We start from the raw sequence: 25,106 nt of genomic DNA, 5'->3' as shown, positions 1-25,106 counted from the left end.
AGGCCTTTGTTCTGTGCCTGCACAGGAAGGTCTGGGCTCATGGTTCACATTCCTGGTGCCAGCATGGGATGATCTTTATTGACAAACCCATTATTGATCCAGCTCCCTCCAGGAGGACTTTCACCTGCTCCAGCTCTGGCCACGCTGTGGATTTGCAGGTGATGTTTGGATACCAACACAGACAGGCTCACAATCAAACCCTTCGGGGATGTGCCCTGCTCCAGTTAATATTAAACACCTTTGGAGATATCTCTGCATTTCTCCAGGCTGGGAGGAACCTGTGCATTCTTCTCATAGCTTCTTTGCAGGTACTGAAATAAAATCCCTGACCTGGATCCCTGAACAAAGCCCCTATTATTCAGCCAGGTCAGGGGGAGCATCAGTCTTCTGATCCTCTCCATCCCAGAGTTTTCTTGGATGGAGATGTGGGGTTTGACTCCATCACAGGGGATGAAAAACCCGTCCCAGCCTCAGCTCAGCCTGCCTGAGATGGAGTGTGTGTGCACAAACACTGCTGAAATTAAACCCAGAGTTCAAAACCTCACTGTCTGAAAAATGTTATGTGAATCCATTTCCCTCTATTTCTAATAAAAGAACTTTAAAAAAACAGCACATTTTCTTCCTGTTACAATATAATGTTGTTCTACATGATGCTGTTCCAGCAGTTTATATAAATTTCTACAAATTTAATCTGTAAATTGCTTTTTGATGGGTGAAGCACAGCACCTGTATTCCTTTCTCCCTCCTTTGTCCAAATGAATCCAAACCACCTCCCAAGCCATGCCTGGATCACTCTGAAGATGTCAAGGCCCACACTAAAATCCTTCATCCAGCCAGGTTTGGGAAAGCCCCCAAAACACACATTTGGGTCCATTTCAGTTCCTCTTGGATCCCAGGCCAGGGATGTGCTGCCATCCAGGAGGTTTCACAGCCCAGAACCTGTTGGGCTCGTCTTGCTCCCAGCTTCCTGCTCAACCTGCCAGGAGCTGATCCCAGGAGGAGACATTTCTCCATGCATTTCAGCTGCATGGAGAGAGCAGAGGAACACTTCCAGCCTTTCCTCCCGTGCCAGACCTGCCCTGGGTTCTGCTGAATTCACCTTGAGCTTCCTCTCCTCTCCCTGGCCTTGGAGGCTTCTCCCTGCTCCAAATCTCTCTGGAGTTCCTGATGCTGCAAATGCACCTCTTCATCCTCCTGCTGCCAACCCAGCGCAGAAATTGCATTTCCCACCCAAAACCTCAGCTGGGGCCAAGGTCCACCCCAGAAATGTCCTTGTTCTTTACCACCATGAAGGGACCAGCACCAACGCCCTCATTTCCAGCGGCACAGCAGAGGCAGAGCCAGGGAATCTCCACTCCTCGGGGCAGATTTCCCCTCCTGGTTTGTGGGACAGGCCAGAGATGTTTGCTGTGACCCTGAGGTGACGTCTGGGGTGGAAAGGTCACAGCCAAGCCGCTTGCAGTGCTTCCCCTCCGCGCCCAGCAGCCACCAGCAAGCTGTGCTGGGCGCTGGGGTAATGAGGAGAGCAAATATTATCCTCCAGAGGTGCCACCAGCTGCTGCTGCTTTGAAATGCTGGGAGAAAAGCCTCCTTAAATAGCTGGGATTCCTCCCACCAGCACAGGGATGAGAGGAATAATATTTGGGAGAGGAACACACCCCGAATGACAGTCTGGGTGAGGGTGGGAAGCAGAGAGCAGCCGGCATCTCCCGGCCACAGATGGTTCCCATCAAGAGGAATTTTTTCTTGTTAATCCCAAAACAAGCTTGAGATGTATTTTTATTTCAGTGTTAAGAGGAGAGAAAAAGAAAGTCTGACATGACCTCCTGTTTTTCTGGCCTCACTCCCTGCTCAGCCTCTGCTCTGAGCAAGCACAGAATATTTTGTTCATGTTAAAGGCACGGACTCTGAGAACAGAAAATCCTGGGATGGTTCTTCCAGCTCTTCTTGACTTGGGAATTTATCCCATTCAAGGTGGAAATGGAGGTAAAAATCTAAAGCCTGGGTGTGTATCTGAAGTATCCTGAGGTGTTCTCTGGGGGTTCATCAAGGCACAGAGGACAACAAGGTGCCTGTGGGTGTCAGCAAGGGTGTCCATTCTTTCTTTTAAATCTTAAACCTGCTTTGAGCACCAGGGATGGACTCCTGAGCCAGTCCACTCCCAGAGCCATCACAAGAGCTCAGGAGCACCTCTAGCTCAAAAAAGCCCAAAAACAGTGATAAAATCAGTGCAATCAGTGGGAGGACTGGGAATTCATTCTACTCAAAAGCCCTGCTTTGAGAACTTGCCTGGCATTCCTCCATGGCATGTTGGGTGCCCTGGTTCCACTAACTTGCTCTGAGGGAGCTGCCAAGAGGAGACCCTTGGCATGTCCCAGGAAGTTTCCAAGGACAGCCATGGGTTGGGGATGTGGCACCCCTCCCAAATAACCAGCTGTGGGCCATCTGAAAGGATTCACATGGAAGCAGGGCCATGGAAGCAGGAAATAACTTTTCCTCATGGAGTGACTCTTCTGGTCCATGGTGGTGACCCTGCTGGAAGCAACCCTCCAAGGTGGTGATCTCTCAATGGGAATTTTCTTTCAGACAGAACTTCCTGGGATATTTACACCCCCAGATGAGACTGGGCATCCCCGCCCTCCTCTCTGGCAACTCCCTGGAGTGACTCAGGATGTGCAAACACTGACTCATCCCAACCTCCCAGGAGCACCGAGCTTCCCACACGCTCCAAGACAGGGTGGTGGGAGAAGGGAAAGGCTCCACTGGGGCTTCCCTGTGGCCTGAGGAAGGGCTGCAGATCCATCTGCAAGGTGGGGCACTCAGGGCAGGCTGGGGCAGCCAAGGACCCTCTGCACAGGGATGTACAGAGATAAGGGCATCTTGGTGTGGGAGCTGCTGCCCAGGATGGGAAAAATGGATTGGGAGCTGTCCTCCAGGACGTGCTCTTCTGGCTCAGGATTGGTTTAGGAAGGAGGATTTGAAGAGCTGAGGAAGAGGAGCAGGAAATCCAGGGTTGGTGTCTGGGCAGCTGCAAAGGGTGGTGGCACTTGCAAAGTCAGCTTGGCTGCACAAATCCTGGATTTCATCAGGATGTGATTATTCCATACAAGGGTAAAAACATGTGGTTCCTGCAGCAAACAGCACCTCTGAAAAAGCTGCCAAGCTCTCCAGTCTGTGACCACCCACTGCAAATCCTGCTGGAAAACTGGAAGAGCCTGGATCTGCTCGCCAGGGATGAGGTGGATGGTTCTCCTGCAGATCTGAAATTTAAATGGACATTCAGATGCATAATGGGCCATCCCAAAAAGGCTGTTTCCTCATGTCATCGCACACTGTGGGGACAAAGCTCCCGGACCTGTTTTGTACATGAGCCAGAGCAGATTTGGCATTTCTCCTCTCTCAGTCCTGGGAAATGGTCAAGTTCAACTCCTGTCCTTGAACAGACACCCCAACAATCCCACCCTGGGCATCTCCTGGAGCTCTGTGGGGCCGTGCCCATTCCCTGGGGAGCCTGGGCAGTGCCAGCACCTCTGGGGGAAGAACCTTTCCCTAAATCCAACCTACACCTGCCCTGGCACAGCTCCAGCTGTTCCCTGGGTCCTGTCAGACACCAGGGTCCTTTTTCTGCTGTTCCAAGGGGGCAGGATGGAGCTGGACACATCTCCAGGTGACACCTGAGGAAGTGAGGGCTCCTCCCTTCACAGCAGAGGCAGAAGGGATGTGAGATGTGACATCCCTGCCCATTAAAGATTACAGCCCAGCCAGGCCACAGGGATTGTAAGAGTCAATCCCATTTAAGCCCTTCTATTTAAAGAAATAAACTACCCAGGGAAAAAGCAGCCTAAGATTAGAAACACACAGGATTTCCTCAAATTCCAGCCATCAGCCCCAGATTCAGCCTGAAGGGGTGGTTTGTTGTTCTCCCAGAGCACGAATCCTGCACCCCAGCAAAGTTAAGTTTGGATTATGCTGTGCAGCTCCATCACAGACCCAAAAGGACACTCAAAGCTGGTTTAGTGCTGCTCTTTCTCTGCCTAAACCATCTCCAGTATTCCTGGATTAAAAATAGGTTTTTTAGGCTTTTTGCACAAGCAGGGGATGTTTCCTGCAAATTCCACATCCTCAGGAGGATGCTCCTGTGCAGGAGAATCTTTTAGAGAATTTAATGCTAAGCAGGGTGGGAAGCAGAAATAAATGTTTCTTCTTTTTCTTGTTTCAGGTAAGAAAAGAACTCAGAGACCACCCAGTGCCACCCCTGCCATGGACAGGGACACCTTCCACTGTCCCAGGCTGCTCCAAGCCCCACCCAGACTGCTTTGGGCATTTCCAGGGATCCAGGGACAGCCACAGCTGCTCTGGGCACCCTGTGCCAGGGCCTCACCTCCCTCACAGGGAGGAAGTTCTTGCCAATATCTAATCTAAAATCTCTCCCCTCATTTTAAAGTGACACAAAGGATGTGGGTAACCCAGACAAAGTCACCTTATGCTTTGTGCCTCACCAGCCAGGAACTGAGAAGTCATTTGGGATTTGATCCCTGGCTCTGCTGCTTCTCCCTAACCTGGGTGAAACTCCAGCCTAATTTACCTTAAAGCAGGAAAATATAAAGCCTGTCCCTAAATGGATCCCAAAGGAATGAGGGATCCTTCTGCCCCAGCACTACAGCAGGATGGGAGCAGTTGCTTTTTCGAGGCATAGCACGAGGGGGTGACTCATTCCTGGCAGGAATTTCCCTCTCACCCATCCCCTCCTGCCCCTCTCTCTGCCTGGAGTCAGGCAGCAACAAGGGGTGAGGGCAGCTTAAGATCAGCCAAGAAGGAGAGATCTTCCCTGAATCCCCTGAATCCAGCTGGGGATGTGTCCAAGGGGTGCCCACTCCCTCCCAGCTGTGTGTTTTGGGAAGGAGGGAAGGGGAATTCTGGAATACTGGGCAGAGCTGCCCCATCAAGAGGGTGGGAAGACTGGGCATCAAAAGAGAGACATCTCATGTGCCAGTTGTCCCTGTGGTGGCCTTGAGGGCTGGGCAGGGCACGTGAGGGAGCTCAGCCCTGCCAGGAAACCTCAGCTCAGCTGCATGTGCACAAACAGGTCCAGCAGGAGCCATCCAGGATGACCACAGAGCCAGGCAGCCCGTGATTCATGGGATAACCGTCTGCTGAAGCTGTAATCACTCATTTTCCACCTCCAGTTCTCCTCCAGGCCAAGTGGCAAAGCCACAGGGGCAGAAGGTGCCTCTTGCCATGGCCAGGAGCTGGCAGGGCTGGTGCTGCAGCAGCTGCTGCTGTGACACGAGACCTTAACTCAGCTCCACACCAGAGCAAGGGATCCAGCCCTGTGGGATTCACAGAATAGCAATGGTTCCAGCCCTGTGGGAGTCACACAACAGCAATGGTTCCAAACCTGTGGGATTCACACAACAGCAATTATTCCAAACCTGTGGGATTCACAGAACAGCAATGGTTCCAAACCTGTGGGATTCACACAGCAGCAATGGTTCCAGCCCTGTGGGATTCACACAGCAGCAATGGTTCCAAACCTGTGGGATTCACACAACAGCAGTGGTTCCAAACCTGTGGGACTCAGTAGGGCCAGGGTAGCCTTGGGGCACACATCAATTTCTCAAGGTACAGAACCTGGAATGAGCTCTTGGAAAGCTGGAGATGGAAGGAAGAGTCCAGAGGAGGACCTGGTTTTCAGGAAAATAACAGAGAATCACAGACTGGTTTGGGTTGAAGGAACCTTAAAGCTTATCCAGTTTCAAGGGCAGGGACACCTTCCACTGTCCCAGTTTGCTCCAAGCCCTGTCCAGCCTGGATCTGGACAGTTCCAGGGATCCAGGGGCAGCCACAGCTTCTCTGGGCACCCTGTGCCAGGGCCCCACCACTGTCACAGCCAAGAATTCCTTCTAAATATCCCATCTAAATCCACCCTCTTTTGGTCATAACCTCATCCTACAATTGCTTACCCTGACAGATGCAGCAGCTCAGGATACAGGAAGGGCAGAGATGTGTCCCCCTCTCCAGGTGTGCTTTCCCTTCACCAGTTATCCCAAACACACCAAGTCTCCCTTTTTTTCCCCCCACTCTGGGCAGCCACAGCTTGGACATCAGTGGAAAATGATTCCTTGAGTGAGTGTGGCTGGATCAGCTGACTGGGCTGGCTGCAGCAATCTCGTGGTCACACAGTTCTAAATGTGCAGCAGTGCCTGCCTAAGCCTTTCCCTTTATAGGATGGAGAGGGGAGCTGGGAGTGTGGAAATAAACCCTTTGGAAGCAGAAGAGGTTGGAGACAGAACAGGACTCCCCAAGGGAAACAATGGGGGTGCAGAGAGGGTGGGCAGCAAGCACAGATCAGGCATGGGATGGAGCTGATGGAGCATCACCAGCTCTGTGCCTCTGATGAGCTGAGGTCAGGGAAGGGCACAGAGCTCTGGGAACTGGGATGAGAGCGCTGGGGCTGGGACCTGCCTGCCAGCCTGGGCTGGGGAGGCAGTGCTAGAGTGAAACCCCCTCCCTGCCTCCCTCCTGCAGCCTGGCTCATCTCTCTGACCCCTGGCCTCCCCACAGGAGCAGAACTCCGGCTCTAGAACAAATCCCAGCTGTCTCCCTGCTCTTCCCTGGGCGAGCTGCCATGCCATGATAAGGCAGCTCCTCCCTGCAAGGCAAGCCCCTGAGCTGCAGCTCCTTGGGAAGGCAGCCTGGTGATGGACTGTGTCAGGGAATAACAAATGCCTTTAATTCCCCCTTCAGCCAGCAGCTCCCTGCGGGAGGCAGCGTGTCCTGAAGGAAGGCAAGAGGGAGGCATCTGGAGCTGTGTGCACAGGGTAAATCACCCCAGCCAGCCTCCAAGAACCCTGACAGGCTCTCATTTCTCTCTCCTGGATAGATACAGGGTAAAATTTGCTACTTCACTTGGTTATCCCAATGCAAGGGGCTCTAAGCAATCCCTGAGTTACTCTGCAGAGATTTTCCTCGCTGCTGGCAATTGCAAATTCAGGAGAGGAGGGGATCTGAGCAGGAACTGCTGCTGAGGTTTCATCTCAAATATCCATCCCCTGAGCATGAATGTTTTGTGTCAGACCTGCAGGGGTTTTCCAGGTGGATCCAGGGTTTGCTGGCATTGGCACCAGCACCACTGGGGCTGTCAGCTCTGATCATGCACAGCTCGGGGCTCGCTGGTGATCCAGAACAGGCTTGAGCTCCATCCAGCTCAGATCCAGTTAATTAAAGGAAATAAAACACTTCCCTACAAGCCAAACCCCCTTTCCTGGGTGCTGTTCACTGGGAGGTTGCAGTTCTGGAGCAGAGCTGAGTGGGAGACCTGAAGGGTATCACTGCAAACCCCCCCTGGGGGCTCCAGCCTTGTGTCCTGTAGGAAGCCAGCCCTTCCCATTCCCTGCTAAAGGGATTGCCTGCTGCTTGTGCATCCTGGCACATCCCTGGGGACACATGGACATGTCCCTGAAACAGAGAAGCTGTGGCTGCCCCTGGCAGTGTCCAAGGCCAGGCTGGACAGGGCTTGGAGCAGCCTGGGACAGAGGAAGGTGTCCCTGCCCATGGCAGACACCATGGATGATCTCCAAGGTCCCTTCCCACCCAAACCATTCTGTCCCATTATGACTGTGTGATTTTATATGAGAGCTGCTCTGAGTCACTCCCATCCCCACAGTCTTTCTGCCAAGATTCTCCTGCAGATCCTTGTCTCTCTCTTTCCTTCCCTCAAAAGAGAGAGACAAGGAAAGATACCTGGCATGGGAAAGATCAGTTCACACAATCCTCATGGCAATTGGGATTTGGGCAGCCTGGAGAACCCTCTTCAGGAGAAGAGGATCCTGCAGGTCCTTCAGAGAGAAGGAGAAGGACTCCCTCTCTCTGCTCCCAGGCAGAATAGCATCTTTGATACTGAAAGCTGGAAAGACATAAGGAATCTCCTGGCATGCTGCTCAGGCACCCATGCCATGCTCCCACAGTTTGGGGTTATCTGTACAATCATCTTATTTCTAGTGATAAATCTAATAAATCACAGTTGAAATTATATTCGGCAGAGTCCAAAATGTGTTAAGTTCCTCTTCCAGGCCAGGTTGGACAGGGCTTGGAGCAACCTGGGATAGTGGAAGGTGTCCCTGCCCATGGCAGGGGGTGGCACTGGGTGATCTTTAAGGTCCTTTCCAACACAAAACAAGAAAAAACAACAAAGCAAAAATGCCAGGGTTTCTACATCCACGTTTGCTTCCCTTTCCCCCTCCTGAACCTGCTAGACTTGTCACTCCTCTTGGCTCTGCTCTTCTCCTTGCAGCAGGGAGGACTGGCCTGGAAGAGCATGATTCCCAGGGCAAGTGGAAGGGGAGACACCTCTTCCTGGCAGAGGGGGGCTCCCAGAACGCACTGCTGGGACACATCCCGGGGCTGTGCGCTGGAGACTGAGCCTTTCCTGCTCCTCCTCCTGGGATTGGTGGCTGGAGAAGGCTGGAGCCAGCCCGGGATGGTGCCGGAGCCGGGCAGAGGGGGGAGCAGCGAGACCGGGACACGGGGACAGGAGCGGGAGGATGGAATGTCCCTGCCCGCCTGGGGAGACATTCCATGGATTCCCTGGGGCTCGGGGGGTCGTTTGGGTTTGGGGGTGCACGGAGGGGATGTCGTGGAGCTGGGTGGGATCCTGGCTGGGCAGTGCTCCCTGGGGAACCCCCAAAAGGGGAGCAGTGCCAGGGTCAGAGGGAGTCCCTGCAGGGGAAGCTGTGCCCAGGGCTGGTGTGGCTGGGAGCAGGGTCTGAACGAGTCCTGCAGTGCCCTAACTGGATCTGTGTGAATCCCAGCCAGCCCCTCTCTGCCTCCACTATTTTTAAATCCATCTATTTCCGCTGGTCTCTCTGCTTTGGTGCAGCCTTTTCCACACTGACACTTCTGGAGCCCAGAAATCCTAAATATTCTCATTCTCCCAAGTGTTTAAGCACCAGCTGCACTGGGGACCAGGGGAGCTCAGGGACAGCAGTGCAGGGCTGTGCTGTTTATTGTGGCTTCATGGCACTTTCTGAAGCATGGGAAACTCATGGCCACAGCCACACAGAGCCAGAAGTGTATTCCCAGTGCAGGTCTGAGGGCGTGGGATTGGAGCTGGGACCGGAGACAGAAACCCTGGTGGCAGTCAAGGCTGGAGCAGGTTTTCCACCCTGATCCCACCCTCAAGGACAGTGGTCCTGCTGCCCCAGGGATGCAGGGTGGCACTAAGGCACACAATGATCTGTTTAGCTGAAGCCAGAGCACTGGGATTTTCCAGCTAATGGGACAACACAGGTGATGAGGCCCTGAAGGACCTCTGGAGTGCACAGTGCCATGAGCCCAGTGCTTCTCATGCCCACAAGGATTTGTCTGCACTGAGTATACACCAGCCCTGTGGTGCCCAAGATTCCTGCTGGGCTTTTTGGGTGTCCACCCACCCTGCCCCACTTCATACCTGCTTCCACAGGGTGACCATGCACCTTCCTGCAAATGCCAGGGAAGTCATGAAAGCTTCAGACAGCAGCAAATTGCTGGATTCATGGCAGCTGGTGAATCAGAGACAGAGCCCAGGGTGGATTCATTGTGCATCCCACATTTGATGAACTTGCCTCCAGCAGATCTAATTATTCTATTAACTGGAATTAGGGAGAAAATCATAGTTAAATTGTTAATTCATCATGACAAGTGCCATCACAGTCACTGAAGATATTTCTGAATTTGGGGAGGTGAATTTGGAAAATGAAGACCACAATGAACAAATTGCAGTTTCTCCATTATTTTGCATGTCCAGCACACAGCTTTGTCACTGGAAACTGACAATAACCAGAACTGGGTATTCCATATCCAACAGAAACCCTTGGAAGTTAAAGATTTGAGTGTTTCCCTCCCACTGTGCATCCTGAAATGTTCAAAACTGAAGAGCTGCCTTAAGTTCTGTGCTGCTGCTTCTCTGTGTTCAGGCAGCAAAGGAGCTTGAAATAATTCCCAAGTGGATGGGGCTAAGCCAGATCCAGGCAGGAGAGGAGGAGGGCAGCTGTAAGAGGCTTTGATTCACATGTGTCTTTGTAACCACAGCATCCCCTGGGTCCCAAACCAGGAGTGATCCCTGGGGATTCAGGTCTTGACGTCAAAGCCAACAGAGTCCAGAAGTGCAAATGATTTCAAAGACTGAATCCAAGCTGTTTGTGCATGGCTGGGAAACATCCAGCACCTTCCTGAAGGGAATCAAGAGTTAAACAAAGACCCTCTTTCATCTAAACCTCCCACCCCACCTCTCCCAAGCACCTCTGCCCCAGGCTGAACAAGAGACCTTCTGTACAAAGCCAAATTCAGCAGCTCTGATGCCTCCTCCAGTGTTGGGAACAGCCTGTCAGATCCAGGGACATGCAGGAGATGTTCAGTATGCTGAGTGCTGAGCCAGGAGCTTGGAGTGCGCAGAGAGAGGCAGCTCCTGCACCTCTTCCCACTGTGGGAAGCACAGTTTGGGCATCCACACTGGAGAAAGGCATCAATCATGGTCCCACAGGCTATGAAAACACAAAGCAGAGCCTGTGCCTGCCTGGGGTTTACAGCACAGGAGCAGGGAGAGAAGACAAGGATACAGAGGCTGCTCTGTAAATCCAGATGATCCTTGGCCATGAGATCTATCTCCTCTGGATGAGATTGGAGCTGGGATAATCCCCACACAGAGCAGCTCCACAACCTGGGGTCCCAGCCCTCAGCAGACTGTCTGTGCAGAGAGGGAGAAGATGCCTCTGGAACTCCCTATCAAGTCCTCAGCATCCTTGTGGAGAAGGAAAGCAGCACACACCAGCCTGGCTCTGATTGTGCCCCAAACTCACCGTCCATGCCTCAGACTCCCCAGCTTTTACAGAGCTTTATCATCAGCCTTGCCCAACTTTATAAAATCCTGGGACATGTGCAGATGCAGCTCTGATGTGATGAGTCAGATCTGCCTTGTGTGACTCAGCTGGCAGATCCCATCCAACAGCCACGGAGCTTCCCTTGCTCCAGGATCCATATCTGCTCTTCTTACTGCCAAGGGCATGACTGCTCCCAAAACTAAACATGCCTGTGAGTTTCTAAATGCATTTGGGAAGACCAGGAAAAAGCCCTCCTAGCTTCATTCTGAAACAGAGAAAAGTTCACTGGACATCCACAACTTTCCTCCCTGCAAATTACAAAAGACGGAAAACGGAAAACAGAGTGGATTTTGCTTCTAAAACTAACATCCCTGAGGCAGGAATGTGGCTCTGCAACACCAGGAGCTGTGGCAGGACAGGGATATGACCCTGGAAAAGTCTTTAATGTGTGGATACAGCCCAGTGGCAGCTGGAATAAAATGTGAGTGGCTCCTACTGAAGCTCCCAGGAGCAGGCGTCGCTCTGCAAGAATGCAGCGGGGTTGCATCATGTGGGATCCTTGAATCTTCCAGAAATCTGCCACTTCTTCCCTACCAGATTTTCATGGGGAATCTATAAAGTAGCTGGGAAAAACACACTGCAATTTTCTGCTGGCATATTTGAGGCAGGCAGCAATATTCAGGCTAAGTGGGGTTTCATCACACAGGGAAGATGTCACTTTTTTCCTAAGGGCCTTGGAGATACATCCTGGGATACATCCTGGCCTCTTGCAGACATATCCTAAATTTTCATGTTATGGGTTAAGCCCCATGACCCAATGTGGACCTATGGCCAGGGACATTTGCCTCCCAGGTGGGTGCATTTTGTCATCCCAAGCAAAGCTGCAGCAGCTCCGACATGGACACAAACTGGTTTGGTCCCCCCAGATCAGCATACCATCCCCAGGGTTGGGGTAGCCATGGTCCTGGGGAAGTGGGGAAGGATGAAACCCCTTTTCCTGTTTGGTTTTATACTAAAGCAGAGAGATTAGATTAGATATTGGGAAGGAATTGTTCCCTGGGAGGATGCTGAGGCCCTGGCACAGGGTGCCCAGAGCAGCTGTGGCTGCTCCTGGATCCCTGAAGCGTCCAAGGTCAGGATGGAACTTGGGACACCTTCCACCTGGGACACTGGAACCCAAACAGTTCAACCCAAAGCAGTCTGAGATCCTGTGATTCCTGCTGTATCTCTCTGGGCAGCTTTTCTGCTGCCTCTGCAAGAGCAGAACAGACAAAGAGGCTGCCAAGGCTCTTCCTAAGCATCCCTTTGCCTACACATCCTCAGCACTTGGCTGAGGAGGAGGAGTGCACACGCTGTTTGTTCCTGCTGGACCACTGCCCAGCGCTGAGCTCAGCGTGTCCTTCCTGGGATTCATCCCTCCCCTCCTCCTTTCCTGCCTTCCAACTGCTGCACCAACCCCTCAAAGTCCCCAGGGCAGCAAACCCAGCAGCCCCAGCCCTGTCCTGCACTCAGCCCCCTCCTTCCTTTGCCATCAGCACTGGCAGTTTTAGCACTTGGCTTGTTAGGAACCTGATTTCCAACAAGGAAAAGACTTTTAGGGACAGCAGTGGAACTGGGCAGTTGTGTGACACACTTGCACACACAGCACAGGCTGGGCCCACCCCGCCTCCAGCATGAGCAGTGCTGTGCTGGAAGCAGAAGATTGGCTGCTGAGGATCCCTCTCCAAGCCAGGCTCGGGTTTAGGGGCGTTTCTGTTCCCTCAGCTGGCTCCAGAATAAACGGTTTCCTTTTATATCCCAGTTTCCTGAGGGGGGAGCGTGTGGGGTTGAGCCTCCTCTCAGCTTCCACCAAATGTGAAGGGCAGGCAGAGCTCAGACCTTTCACACTCCCATATGCTCCTGGAAAATGCCAGCAAGAGACAAGGGAGAGCTCACTGCAGCTTTTACCAAGAGAGGTGTCCCACCACAGTTCCACTCTGTGCAGCGCCGATCGACCACCTGGGCCTTCTCTGGTTCTGTTTTGTAATAAAGACTGAAAATCTGGAATTGGACATTCCTTGCTGCCTGTTTCCAGTGAGGAAACTGATGTTGCAGCATCCCAAAGCCCTGGTGCTCTCACATCCTGTCCTTGAGATGGCTCCTGTGCCCGTGGGGCTGATGTGGCTGACAAACCAAGCACCTGGTTTTCCTTTTGGCTGCTTTTTGGGAGGATCCAGCAGTCCCAGTCACTATGAGGCAGAAGGGAGAGGGTAAGGAGTGCACATCACCAGTGCTCACCTTAGAATCACAGAGTTTAAGGTTGGAAAAGTCCTCTAGGACCATGGAGTCCAAACATCAGCCTGGAAAGGGCATCCTGGAGTCCTCTTGGCTTGCCACGACCCCAAACCAACGCTCCTGGATCAGTGTAGGGACAGCTCAAAACCCCACAGTCCCGTGGCTCCTCCCAAGGGATTGCAAATCCCTGCAGCCACATCCACAAGGATTCCATTCCTCCTTCCATAGCCCAGCTCCCAGGAAGGTGTGGGATGCAGGGGCTTGCAATCCAACCTGCCACCACCAGTGCTGGCCCTCTGCTGAGGCCACAGAGATGTCATTCTTTCCACCCAAAAGCACCAGAGGAATTCCGCCCCCCTGCCTCGCTGTGCTGGCAGGAAACCCTGTGGATTTTGAACTTTTCTCTGGGAGTATTAAACAGGGATTACAAACTGGGATCAAGGGAATCTCTCTGTGCTGTGCCCTGTGGGAAAGCTGCAGCTGCAGCCTCTGTAGCCTGTCCTCCCTGGTGTGTGCACTGTGACATACCTGGATGGTGCCATGGATGGGGAATTTGCTCCATGGCAATCAGGTCTTTTCCTTTTCCTCCTCCAGCACACCTGCTGAGGAAGCAAAAGGAGATCAGTGCTTTGCAGAGGATGCACAAATTTGCCCCTTTAGGACATGCAAACCCAGTGAGCTCCCTGGAAGCCTGGAGCTGGCAGGGCCAGCTCTGGCACAGCAGGCTGGCACAGGAGTTTGGCTCTCTCTGCTGCACTCCAGACAGGCCAGGGCAGGGATCCACGGGATGCAGCCTTTCAGCTCCACTGCCATCCTTTGTGTGCTGCCTGCTCACACAAAGCTGGGCCCTCCCAGCTCCAGCCAGGCCAGAGCTGAGCATGGCTGAGAGCCAGAGAGGGAGAGAAGGGCTGGGATGCCACTCCAGTGCAGGGCACTGCTGCCACGGTGCCTGGGGCTGCACGAGTGAGCTCACAGTGCCAAAGGAGGCTGTGCAGGGAGGAAATTAAAGTGCTGAACCCAAACTTATCATTGAGCTGAGCCAGGAAGAAGAATTCCCCCAAAATCTTTGCATGTGAGGACCTGGAGGAGCAGGCAAGCCCTGACTAGCTCTAGAATAAGAGAGGATCCAGGGAGAGCTCAGAGCCTCTTCCACTGCCTAAAAGGGGCTCCTGAAAAAGAGGGAGATGGATTTTTTATAAAGCCAGAAAGTAACAGGACAAGGGGGAATGGCATCCCACTGCCAGAGGGCAGGGTTACAGGGGATATTGGGAAGGAATTGTTCCCTGTGTGAGTGGTGACACCCTGGCTCAGGGTGCCCAGAGAAGCTGTGGCTGCCCCTGGATCCATGGAAATGCCAAAAGCCAGGCTGGAGCAAGGTGGGACAGTAGAAGGTGTCCCTGCCCATGGGGTGATTTTAAGGCTCCTCAGTGCTGGCTCCCAGCATCCCTGCCCTCTTCAGCCATGCTCCTGGAAAGCAGAGATCCTGCACCAGCAGTGCCTCACAGCAGCACAGATGACAGGCTGTCTCCAACACAGGAAAACAGGATGAATCTCCTGGGTCACTGTGAAAGTGCAAAGCTGCTGGAGTTTATATTTAAAAAGTCCAGTCCAAAGAACACACAGCGTCTGCTTTCGTAGAAATGAACCACTCCTTCAAAAGACAATCAAGTGAATTAGTAACACTGCTTGAAACAAGAAGCCAAACAACCAGGACAGCACCAATCTGGATGTTTCATGGCTGGGCATGGATTGTTTCCCACAGAACTGGACTCCTGGTCCATTGGATTCCACATCCATTTCCAAGCACTGCAGCAATGGGCTGGAAATCTCCCTCTGCTTTGTCTTGGGGGCTGTAGGATCACACCCAGGTCACAAAACCTTTGGGTGGATTTTAATTTAAGTCTCAGTGCATCTGCACTGCCCTAAACCCACGAAGTCAACCCATGCTGGAAATAACTCCAGACAAAAGGATCTCGAGTCCTGCCCTGCGCAAGTGCGGTTTGGAGGGGAGGAGCTGGCCTGGAGGAGGGGATGTGTCTCTCTGGCAGCTGGAACCGCTCATTACATGAGCAGGGGAGAGGAAGACGGCAACTCCCAGTTTGGCTCCCCCTTCCCAGTCCCCATCCCACCGCTGGAGGAGCTCCTACGTGGCACTGTGGGGGCTGGGAGCGCCTCTGCACAGCCTGATCCGCTCGGAAATCACTGCAGAGCAGCAGGAATCCTCCCCAGCAGTGCAGATCAGCCTGATTGCCAGAACTCTGACCCTGGACAAAACTGTTCACAGTCAGGATGAAGCTGTTTGCTGACATTTTGGTAGAATTGACTCATTTTCGGCATATTCACATCCTACGGGGGGTTTTTGTGGCTCTTACCAGGTAGCGTTGGAGAGACAGCAGGAACAGGTTGAAATATACACTTAAAAATCAGGAAAAATCTGAAATATCTTTATGCTGGGCTGCCAGCCCTCAAACACAACTATTTGCATTCTACTCCAAATTCATGTTATTGAGGCAAAGCCACTTCAAAGGACCAAAGCACAGAGCCCCCAGCGTGTCAAAGGACTTTGGTGCTGGGAGGCAGTGAAAGAAATCAAGATTAAAAGTTTAAGAGTTTATTTTAAATTTCACTCGGAAGGTGAAAAAAAATCTTACATGGGAAGTAATTGCAGAGCAGGGTTTGAAGGTGGAGCAATTCAGAATTTGGCAGAGAAAAGGAGCTGATGGAAGCTGGTGGAAGTTTAAAGGAGCTCTTCTCATTTCTCAGCTGGCACATGATGCTACAGACCAGTAACATTTACCGTGGTATTGATGGTTTGATAGCAGCAAATTCATTTTTAATAAAGTCAAAATTGTGCTGTAAAAACTCTGGGGGCCCACTGTTGATCATTTATGCAGACATAAAGCAAAGCTAACTGCACCAAAAGACAGTAGTGTACCAAAATCTGTTGCCTGAGGTATTCTAAAGCTCTTTTTCCCACTGAATTCCCCACTGAAGGGACCAGATTTCTAAACATCACTGAGCACCAGGTTTGTTGCAGCTGATGGAGACTTTTTTTTACAGGGAGGTCTCAAAAGATCTCCCCTTGTTTGAGATGAGAAGTATCTACTCACATGGCACCATCTGAACAGTTCAGATGGAAGAAAAATGTCACTTTTTGAAGCTACCTTCTAGAATAGGTGGGCTGTGAAGGGGAATGGAATGGAGATTCCAAAGCAAAATGCTTCCAAGACAACAAGCAGAATATTCACAGCCAGAAGGAAAAAATCAGATGCTGTTTGCTACTACAGCAACAGGAGGCTGAAAGACCTGCTGAGACTCCTGTCTTCAGAGGGAAGCAGAAAAGCTTGGCAGAGCCAAAATTAGGGGGGGAAATGAAATTACAGTGTGATTAAAAGGGAGACATAGACATTAGTCAAAGAACAGAAGGATGAAGCATCCTTCTGCTGATGTAACCATCCATAAGGGGGGTGGTACCTCAAATATCCCTCCATCCCAGACTGCCATGAAAACAATCCTGTGCTGTCCTAAAACACGACAGGGCTGGATCTGAGCTTCAGCACTTGTGACTCAGCAGAAACCTCTCCATGGCACAGCTTCTCTGGGCACCCTGTGCCAGGGCCTCACCACCCTCCCAGCCAGGAGTCCTTCCCAATATCCCATCCCTCTGGCAGTGGGAGCCATTCCCTGTGTCCTGTCCCTCCATCCCCTGTCCCCAGTCCCTCTCCAGCTCTCCTGGAGCCCCTTTAGATACTGGAAGGGCCCTGAGCTCTCCCTGGAGCCTTCCCTTCTCTCTTGGAGGTCACATTTCAGAGTCACATTTCAGAGTCACATTTCAGGATGGGGCAGGTGTTAAACACTGGCTTCCTGTGACTGCTCCAGTCGTGGCTGAAGCCCTTTGCACCACCCCTGACTTCATAGGGAGGGTGACAGCCCAGAAGCAAACACATAAATATATCACTACCTGCCTTTGGTGCCAACAACCATCCAGCTGCAGATGCCAGGGGCAGGGAGAGGATGGAAATAAGACGGACCAAAGCCCTGTTAGAAGGCAAAAGCGCAGTTTGGGCAGGGAATAGTTCCCCACGTTGCTGCTGGAGGCCTGGCCGGGCTCAGGCAGGGGACAGGCAGGGCAGGAGGAGGGAAGGCGCATCCCCCATCCATCCCGACCCCCCTTCTGCAGCGCGGGGCCGGCATTCCCTGCCATTGGCGGCGGGCCGGGAGAGAGCCGGGACGGATCCTCCCCTTCCTCTCCCTCCCAAGCATTTTTGAGAGGGTTTTCCCAAGTTTCCAGAAGTTTCTCCCCGGCCCCTTATATACCCCCTCCGCAGGACCGGGAGGTGCACAGGGAGCCGAGCAAAGCCGTGTCCCGACCCCGCAGGTAAGGGGGGCACCCGGGGGGACCCCGGCCCGGCAGGGTGGAGACCGAGCTGAGATTGCAGCAGGGTGAGGGGGGATTTTGGGGTCCTGGTTGGCAAGAACAATCGGGGGGAGGGTTATGGTATGGGAGAAGGGGGTGTGGGGGGCGTAGGCTGCAGCGGGGTGGGTGGAAGTGGGGGATAGGGGTACAGACTGCCCCACGAGCTGGCTCGGGGGTTTTTGAGGAAAAGCATCAAAAAATCCCCCAATCGCCTCCAGTTTGCAAGAGGTGGTCACAGCGAAGCTGCGGGAAAAGCTTTCAGAGAACGAGGAAGAAGAAAAGGGAGATAAGGGAAGCTTTAGCTTGGTGTGGGTGAAATCCTGCAGCCCTGCTCGGGCTCAGCCTGGGAGCCTGCAGGACCCTGGGCACCATCCCAGCGCAGCAATGAGAGCTCTCCCTGCAGCCTCCTGCCACAGCACGGCCCGACCCTCCTGCTGCCGCCCTAACCAAGTGTCACATCCCATCCACAAGGAAATGGCCTTTTGCCTGCAGTCCTCTGCCCTGCAGCTCTGTCCCCTCCTGGGAGAAATCACATCCCAACAGGAAAGAGGGTCCCGGCAGCCGCGGGGAAGGCTGAGGAATGCCACGCTGGCGCTGGGCGTCCCCTCGCTGTGGGAGCACAGGAGAGGATGTTGCTGGCTGTGCATTCCCCACATTCCCTCCATGTTCACCACGGGTTCTGAATTCACCCATAATCGCTGCCGTAATCCAAGAAAGGGCAAAATTTCTCCATCTCGGGCTGTGTGACTCAGCAGAGCCCAAATCTGTCACCCAGCCCTGAAGTAATGAAGCTTTTTTTAAGCTGAGGATGAAGCAGTGCAGGCCACCCCCTGCTCGCAAGAGAACTACTCCATGTATCTGTTTTCTTTCAGAAAGAAAAAGGCAAACGTTGACCTCACTATGAAACAGTTTCAAGGTATCCTTAGAAATAAACGGGAAATAGAAAACCAGAAGGAGCCTCCTCACACTTCCAATCTTTGTCACTCTAGCTGCACTTTAAAAGAGTGTCGAGGGTAGTTTTGAGCCTGTTGTACAAATCTTTCCTCTTGAGGCAGCCGGGATGGCTCTTCCCTTCACCAGAAAGGATTTTAGGTTGTAATTCCCACTCTGGCAAAGGGTCCCTGCTGGAACTGCGCACTCTCCTCACCCGGGGCTACGTGCTGCGTGTTTCCTTCCATGTGTAATCCCAGCGGGCCCTTCGCTTCCTGCTCGGAATACTTTAACCCTGCTGCAGCCTTTCCCTGCCTCCCCATGCCAGGGACAGTCCCTGAGGCCGAGCAGGAGCAGGGTGGGAGGAGAGGACCGCCAAGGAACAGGACTGCAGTGTACGATGCAGTTCCTGTGGAGGACAAAGTCCCCAAAAGCTGGAGGGGGAATTTAGGGCCTGAGGAGCTGCCTGCAGGAAGGTTTGCTGAGTGAAGGCAGGAGGGAGGGGAGGTTGGGGTCAGGTGGGATGAGCCCCAGAGGGCTTCCAGGCACTTAGGACTGCTCAGTCTGCACATGGACCGGAGCTGGGGGCTCAGAGCCCTTGCTGGGGTGCGTTCACCTGCACTGGGATGAGATCCACCCACCTCAGGCATGAACTGAAGGCTCTGCTGGGGAAAATGAGGCTCCCCCACCTCCCTGTGCCCCAGTACCTCCCGGCAGGGCTGGACAGGAGAACCAAAGCCGAACAGAGCTGATCAGACAGTGCAGGATCTTCTCCAGGGCCACCTCTGGCTTTGCTTGGTGAAAGCTCACGTGCTCCATCTAGTGCCAAGGAATTTGGGGCCCAGGCCGGGGTCCCCAGAGAGGACGGTCCTTGCCATGCAATGCCTGCAACAACCCTTAGATCAAGGGGCAGCACACAAATTTTTCAGCTTTTCCTGACCAGGGGAGAGGTTTCTTCTGCCCTGGGGACAGCATCATGGAATGGCTGGGTTGGGAGGGACCTTACAGACTACCTTTTTCTCCACCTGCCATGGGCAGCGGGGACACCTTCCACTGTCCACTGTCCCAGGCTGCTCCAGGCCCCATCCAGCCTGGCCTTGGACACTGCCAGGGATCCAGGGACAGCCACAGCTGCTTTGGGCACCCTGTGCCAGGGCCTCACCACCCTCACAGGGAAGAATTTCTTACTAATGTCCAATCTAAACCTGTCTTCTTTCACTTTAAAGCCACTCCCCCTTGCCCTGTGAAGATCACATGAGAAATACCTGTTGCTTACATTCCCTGACCCTTCCTTAAACCATTCACTGTACATTAACACTGGAATATAGGGAAACAGCTTAGGAAGGAAGCTTTCATTCCAAATGCACAGGCTCTGCTTGCCAGGGTGCAGCCTGCACTCCTGAAGATTATTTGCTGCTCAGGGTGGACTTGGGATGGCTGCACCCCAATGAAGCGTTGGGGCAAAGTCACTGCAGCAAGGAGTGGGTTTCTCTGGAGAGCCCCTGGGATCTCTGCATGCTCCAGGAAGGCTCATGCTGATGGTGAACCTTCTTGCCCAGCAGGTCCTGGGAGGTGCTGGGTGCTGCTGAAGCCATGTGGATTATGGTGGGGCTGGCCCTGCTGGGCCTCGCCGCGGCCGTGCCCTCGGAGGACAGGAAGCTGAGCGACAAGGCCACCACGCTGGCCGAGCGCAGCACCACGCTGGCCTTCAACCTCTACCACGCCATGGCCAAAGACAAGGACATGGAGAACATCCTGCTGTCCCCCGTGGTCGTGGCCTCGTCCCTGGGGCTCGTGTCGCTCGGGGGCAAGGCCACGACGGCGTCGCAGGCCAAGGCGGTGCTGAGCGCGGACAAGCTGAACGACGAGTACGTGCACAGCGGGCTGTCCGAGCTCCTCAGCGAGGTCAGCAACAGCACCGCCCGCAACGTCACCTGGAAGATCGGCAACCGCCTCTACGGGCCCGCCTCCATCACCTTCACCGAGGACTTCGTCAAGAACAGCAAGAAGCACTACAACTACGAGCACTCCAAGATCAACTTCCGAGACAAGAGGAGTGCCCTCAAGTCCATCAATGAGTGGGCAGCCCAGACCACGGATGGGAAACTCCCGGAGGTCACCAAAGATGTGGAGAAAACTGACGGGGCCCTCATTGTCAACGCCATGTTCTTCAAGCGTAAGTTCTGCCTTCAGTTCTTGGTACAAGTGACCCAAAACCTGCCCTGAGCAACACAGTTTGGGTTGGGAGAGGCCTTAAAGATCATCCACCAGCCCCAAGGGAAGGTGGACAAACTCTAGATCCACTGGAGGCAGCTCTTTGTCGGTGGTTGGGAACTGTGCATGGACTTACCGCCCATTCCCTTTTCTTACAAGCTGTGTTTCTCTCTCTCCTGTAGCTCACTGGGATGAGAAGTTCCATCATAAGATGGTGGACAACCGTGGCTTCATGGTGACCCGTTCCTACACCGTGGGCGTGCCCATGATGCACCGCACAGGTGAGTGGGAAACCCCCTGCCCCACACCAAGACCAGCTGGAGTTAGGATCATTATCCTCCCTTACCCAGATTTCCACCAGCTGCTTCCAAGAATGTTTTGCCTCATGAGAGAGAACGAAGTAGAGGAGTGTTTGTTTTACTGATTCAGTCTCCCTGTGAACAGAGAATCCATGTTTACTATGAGCTCCTTGGCTGTTGGGAACAAATCCTGGCTCATTACACAAATGAGAGCCACAGCCAACTCCAGTAATGCTGGGCCACTTCCTAAAAGGGTGTCTCTTCCCTTCCTGGTCCTGGAAGGTCCATGCTGAATTCACTTTGCCTCTGCTCCACACCTCACTGTTCCCTGCTTCTGGTTTCAAGGTCTCTACAATTACTACGATGATGAGGCAGAGAAGCTCCAGGTGGTAGAGATGCCACTGGCTCACAAGCTCTCCAGCATGATCTTCATCATGCCAAACCACGTGGAGCCTCTGGAGAGAGTGGAAAAACTGCTGAACAAGGAGCAGCTCAAGACGTGGACTAGCAAGATGAAGAAGAGATCAGTGGCCATCTCGCTGCCAAAAGTCGTCCTGGAAGTCAGCCATGACCTGCAGGTAAAGGAGGTCCTTAAGCAGCTGGGCCTTGCAGTTCTTTGGGATGGGAGGAGAGACGGTGGGATGGTGGGTTATCTATGCCTGCTGCCCCTCTTCCCTCTTGCACTGTGTCATCTCCGGGAGGGTCGCTGACCTCTTGTCTCCTCCTAGAAACACCTGGGTGGTCTGGGCCTGACAGAAGCCATTGACAAAACCAAGGCTGACTTGTCCAAGATCTCCGGCAAGAAAGATCTTTACCTGTCCAACGTGTTCCACGCCACGGCTCTGGAATGGGACACGGAAGGGAACCCCTACGACGCCGACATCTACGGCCGAGAGGAGATGAGGAACCCCAAACTCTTCTACGCTGACCACCCCTTCATCTTCATGATCAAGGACACTAAAACCAACTCCATCCTCTTCATCGGCAGGCTCGTGAGGCCCAAAGGCGACAAGATGCGCGACGAGTTGTAGTTGGGTTTGTTTCGGTTGGGTTTCTTTTTCCCAGAGCTTTGGTTTGTGTGTGTTTTTAGGGGGGCATTTTGACAAATGGGAAACACTATTTTGTATCCTTCTCGAACCATGGGTGCTATTCAGACCAGGGTGCATTGTGAGGAGAAACCAGCGTACACTTTACCTCACCCCAAACTCCAGATTGCACAAACCCACCTCCAGAGAGGAGCAGGGGAGCCTGGCACCAGAGGCTCACCGGGAGTCAGCTGAGGTGGCCACCTTGAAGCCGAGCTCCTCCCTGCACTGGTTAAGCCTCCTGCTCAGCTCCTTGCTGCTCCACCAGCCCTGCCAAGGCACCACCCTCCCATCCCAAACGCTTCCAATCCCACTGCACGCTTAGCGCTGCCGCTTTTCTCTTCTTGGGTGCTCTGTGGCACAGCTCCAGAGCTGCTCCTGCTTCTCTCTTCTCTCTCCAGGGGTGTGTAACAGAGCTCCAAGGGCCAGCTGTGCAGTCCAGCTCCTGCAGGGCCCTGGAGCAGAGCAGGAGGCAGCACGGGAGAAAGGAGATTGTATGGAGTTGTGTCCTTCTGTCCTGCCTAACCCTGTGCTCTGTGCTCGATGCTTCAACCACAAGGGCTCCTTTGGGAAAGCATCAAAGCCAAGAGCAGCTTGGATCAACACTTTATGGAGAACTAAGGGGCTTTGGGATGTCAGGGAGAGCCCAAAGCACAGCTTGGGCTTCTAGAAAGAGTAACCCGAGGTTCCTTAACACTCCAGCCCTTGGGATCCCTGAGGGGCCAACAGCTGTAATTGAACAGGCAGTTGTACCAGGCAGAGAACTCACTTCTCTTGGAAGTTCTCTGCATCAGCCTGTAGGGCTGGCAAAGACTCCATTCCCACTGCCAGGACTCTCCCAGTTTGGACCAGAGCTGGTTCCAATCAGCTCCCTGCGGAGCTGACCCAAGGCACTCCTGGCTGGCTTCTCACAGGGAAGTGGGATCAGGTTCACCTCCACTTTCTTGCTTAATTAAACACAAAGCTTTAAAGCTGCCATTACCTGACTTCCTAATTATGCTCTGCTGAAGCTCCATGGTACTTTAGCTCCCTGTCTGCTGACCTGGATAAGGGGACCCTGAAAAACAAAGGTATTTATAGTTATATTTATGTCTGACAATTAGCAGGTTTCACAGCCTGATCCAGGCTATTCCTAACTTCTCTTCAAGGGATATCATCAGGTCAGTACTATTTAAAGGAGCTGATGTTATCCCAGGAGCATTGCAGCACTTGCCACGCACTGAGAGACACCACAAGGCAAACACAGAGATTATGGAAATGAGGAAAATCCATGCATCCCAATGGAATTGCCAGTTCCCTGAAACCAGCACGGAGCACCTACATGGCTTTGCTTTGTCTCCCTGCCAACTTTCCCTGCTGCCATAGAAGCCCTATACTGCATATTCCCAGGTGCTGGGAGGCAGGAGGCAATGCCAGGGTGTCCCCAAACGTGGGACGCTTCCCGGTGATGCAGCGCACTGAACCCACACACAGAACGTTCTGGAGGCTGGGCTGGGGGGTGGAAGGGGTGGGCAGGGCAAGAACACACTGTGGGATATTGTGAATAATTTGCATCATGTGGATGCAGGTGTCTGATGGCTTTTATTGTCTGTTCTTGTACCACACACTGACAATTGTGTAATTTTGCAATAAAACTTTTTTCAATGAATCCCTGGTAGCTGGAATCCCTTGTAGAGCAAAATAAACTTCGGGAGGTTCCTTGCAATCCTTAAATCCAAAACACCCTAAAGTGACAACTATGGACAAAAATTACTCAAATGCACAAGATGAATTCCTATAGCAAATCAATCATGAGAAAGGAACGCTCTTAGCAGCTTTTCCTTTCACTGTTTTCTCCTGAAACTGCAAATATCCAAAAACTTAAATGCTCCACAGGTAAAGGACCAACTGCCCTGTCCTGCTGGGCCATTTAGCAGAATAAAAACTGAGCTGTCAGCCACAGGGACCAGCCTTCCTGACTCTCCAAGCCAAAGCTCCTCCACCTGAGATCCACTCTGGGGAAATAAGAGGAAAAAAACTGCAGGCTGAAGATACCTTTCCCAAGTGGAAAATCCAGCACTGGCAGACCCTGCTAATCCATGTTCTCCCACTGCTGGAAAGGAATGAACCTTCTGCCACTCACAAGCAAAACTAAAGGCACAGACATGACCCCTTTTCCCTGGGCAAGCACAAACAGCCCTGTGCAGCTCCTTCCACACTGGAAAAGCACCATGAGCTTCCTGATTTTCACTAAATTGGAATGACTGAAGCCACCTCCAGCACCAACCACAGCAGGAACACATCACCCTGGAATAGCAATATTGAAACGAAGGTAAAAGCTTTCCAGAGTTCCCAAGTTCATCCCAACCCCAGCTCATCTTCCAGGGCTTTTGTCCAAGGGAAGCACCCAAAAGACACAGGGAACTGAATGAGTTCCCTCCTTTTTTGGAGCTTCTTTAAACAGCTCAGGGGGTGGCAACTCCAACCAAGACACATGGACAAGGTGTTCAGCTCACACTTGGAGCCACAGCTGCTCTGGGCACCCTGTGCCAGGGCCTCCTCACCCTCCCAGCCAGGAATTCCATCCCAATATCCCATCCATCCCTGCCCTCTGGCAGTGGAAGCCATTCCCTGTGTCCTGTCCCTCCATGCCCTGTCCCCAGTCCCTCTCCAGCTCTCCTGGAGCCCCTTCAGGCCCTGCCAGGGCTCTGAGCTCTCCCTGGAGCCTTCTCTTCCTCATTACTTGCACGGCTCTTGACTCCAGCAGTGATCAGCACTGAGAATTAACAGGGCAATGGACAAGGCTGGAGAGCTTTCAGTCAGGAAGAAGTGGAACAATCTCCCAGAAATCCAGCCTTCCCTGGGAGGCAGCAAGAGAGATTTCTAACCATCACCATTTACCACACAGTGTCTTTAAGAATTTAGAGACAACATACAAAACCAGGTGTGACTTTTATTGCTTCAGATCTTCCACTTTCACACATTTCCTGCCCCTACGATCTGGCAGAGCTGTGTTGTCATCTTTTATATTTTCAGATTATTTCCACATTCA

At 52.9% G+C, this 25,106-nt stretch overlaps 1 protein-coding gene and 1 long non-coding RNA gene across 4 annotated transcripts; one reads left to right on the top strand and one right to left on the bottom strand.

Annotated features, from left to right (window-relative positions):
* On the bottom strand, positions 1-19,530 carry LOC121344722. Of its 2 annotated transcripts, none has more exons than XR_005953872.1 (4): positions 19,119-19,530; positions 13,659-13,729; positions 9,449-9,629; positions 1-3,260 (listed from the first exon to the last, which is right to left on the bottom strand). It is a non-coding gene; the product is annotated as an uncharacterized LOC121344722 (long non-coding RNA). The 2 variants fall into 2 exon arrangements; XR_005953873.1 differs by having other exon boundaries at positions 19,185-19,530.
* SERPINH1 (serpin family H member 1) lies at positions 17,288-23,723 on the top strand. 2 transcript variants are annotated; one of them, XM_041420925.1, is made up of 5 exons: positions 17,288-17,508; positions 20,037-20,653; positions 20,874-20,972; positions 21,336-21,568; positions 21,719-23,723. In XM_041420925.1, the coding sequence occupies exons 2-5, from the start codon at positions 20,071-20,073 to the stop codon at positions 22,019-22,021; spliced, it is 1,218 nt and encodes a 405-aa protein (XP_041276859.1). In that variant the 5' UTR covers positions 17,288-17,508; positions 20,037-20,070; the 3' UTR covers positions 22,022-23,723. The 2 variants fall into 2 exon arrangements, with proteins under 2 accessions (XP_041276859.1, XP_041276858.1); XM_041420924.1 differs by having other exon boundaries at positions 17,289-17,508; positions 20,040-20,653.
* Positions 23,724-25,106: the final 1,383 nt, after the last annotated feature.

This window comes from Onychostruthus taczanowskii, unplaced genomic scaffold (genome assembly GCF_017590055.1).
Source record: "Onychostruthus taczanowskii isolate IOZ18803 unplaced genomic scaffold, ASM1759005v1 scaffold67, whole genome shotgun sequence".
NCBI classification, from domain to species: domain Eukaryota; kingdom Metazoa; phylum Chordata; class Aves; order Passeriformes; family Passeridae; genus Onychostruthus; species Onychostruthus taczanowskii.
This window is presented reverse-complemented; position numbering and strand designations above follow the sequence as displayed.

Coding starts and splice junctions, on each gene's coding strand:
- SERPINH1 (XM_041420925.1), top strand. CDS start 20,071: ATGTGGATTATGGTGGGGCTGGCCCTGCTGGGCCTCGCCGCGGCCGTG. Junction 20,973..21,335: donor GCCCATGATGCACCGCACAG/GTGAGTGGGAAA, acceptor TCTGGTTTCAAG/GTCTCTACAATTACTACGAT. Junction 21,569..21,718: donor AAGTCAGCCATGACCTGCAG/GTAAAGGAGGTC, acceptor GTCTCCTCCTAG/AAACACCTGGGTGGTCTGGG.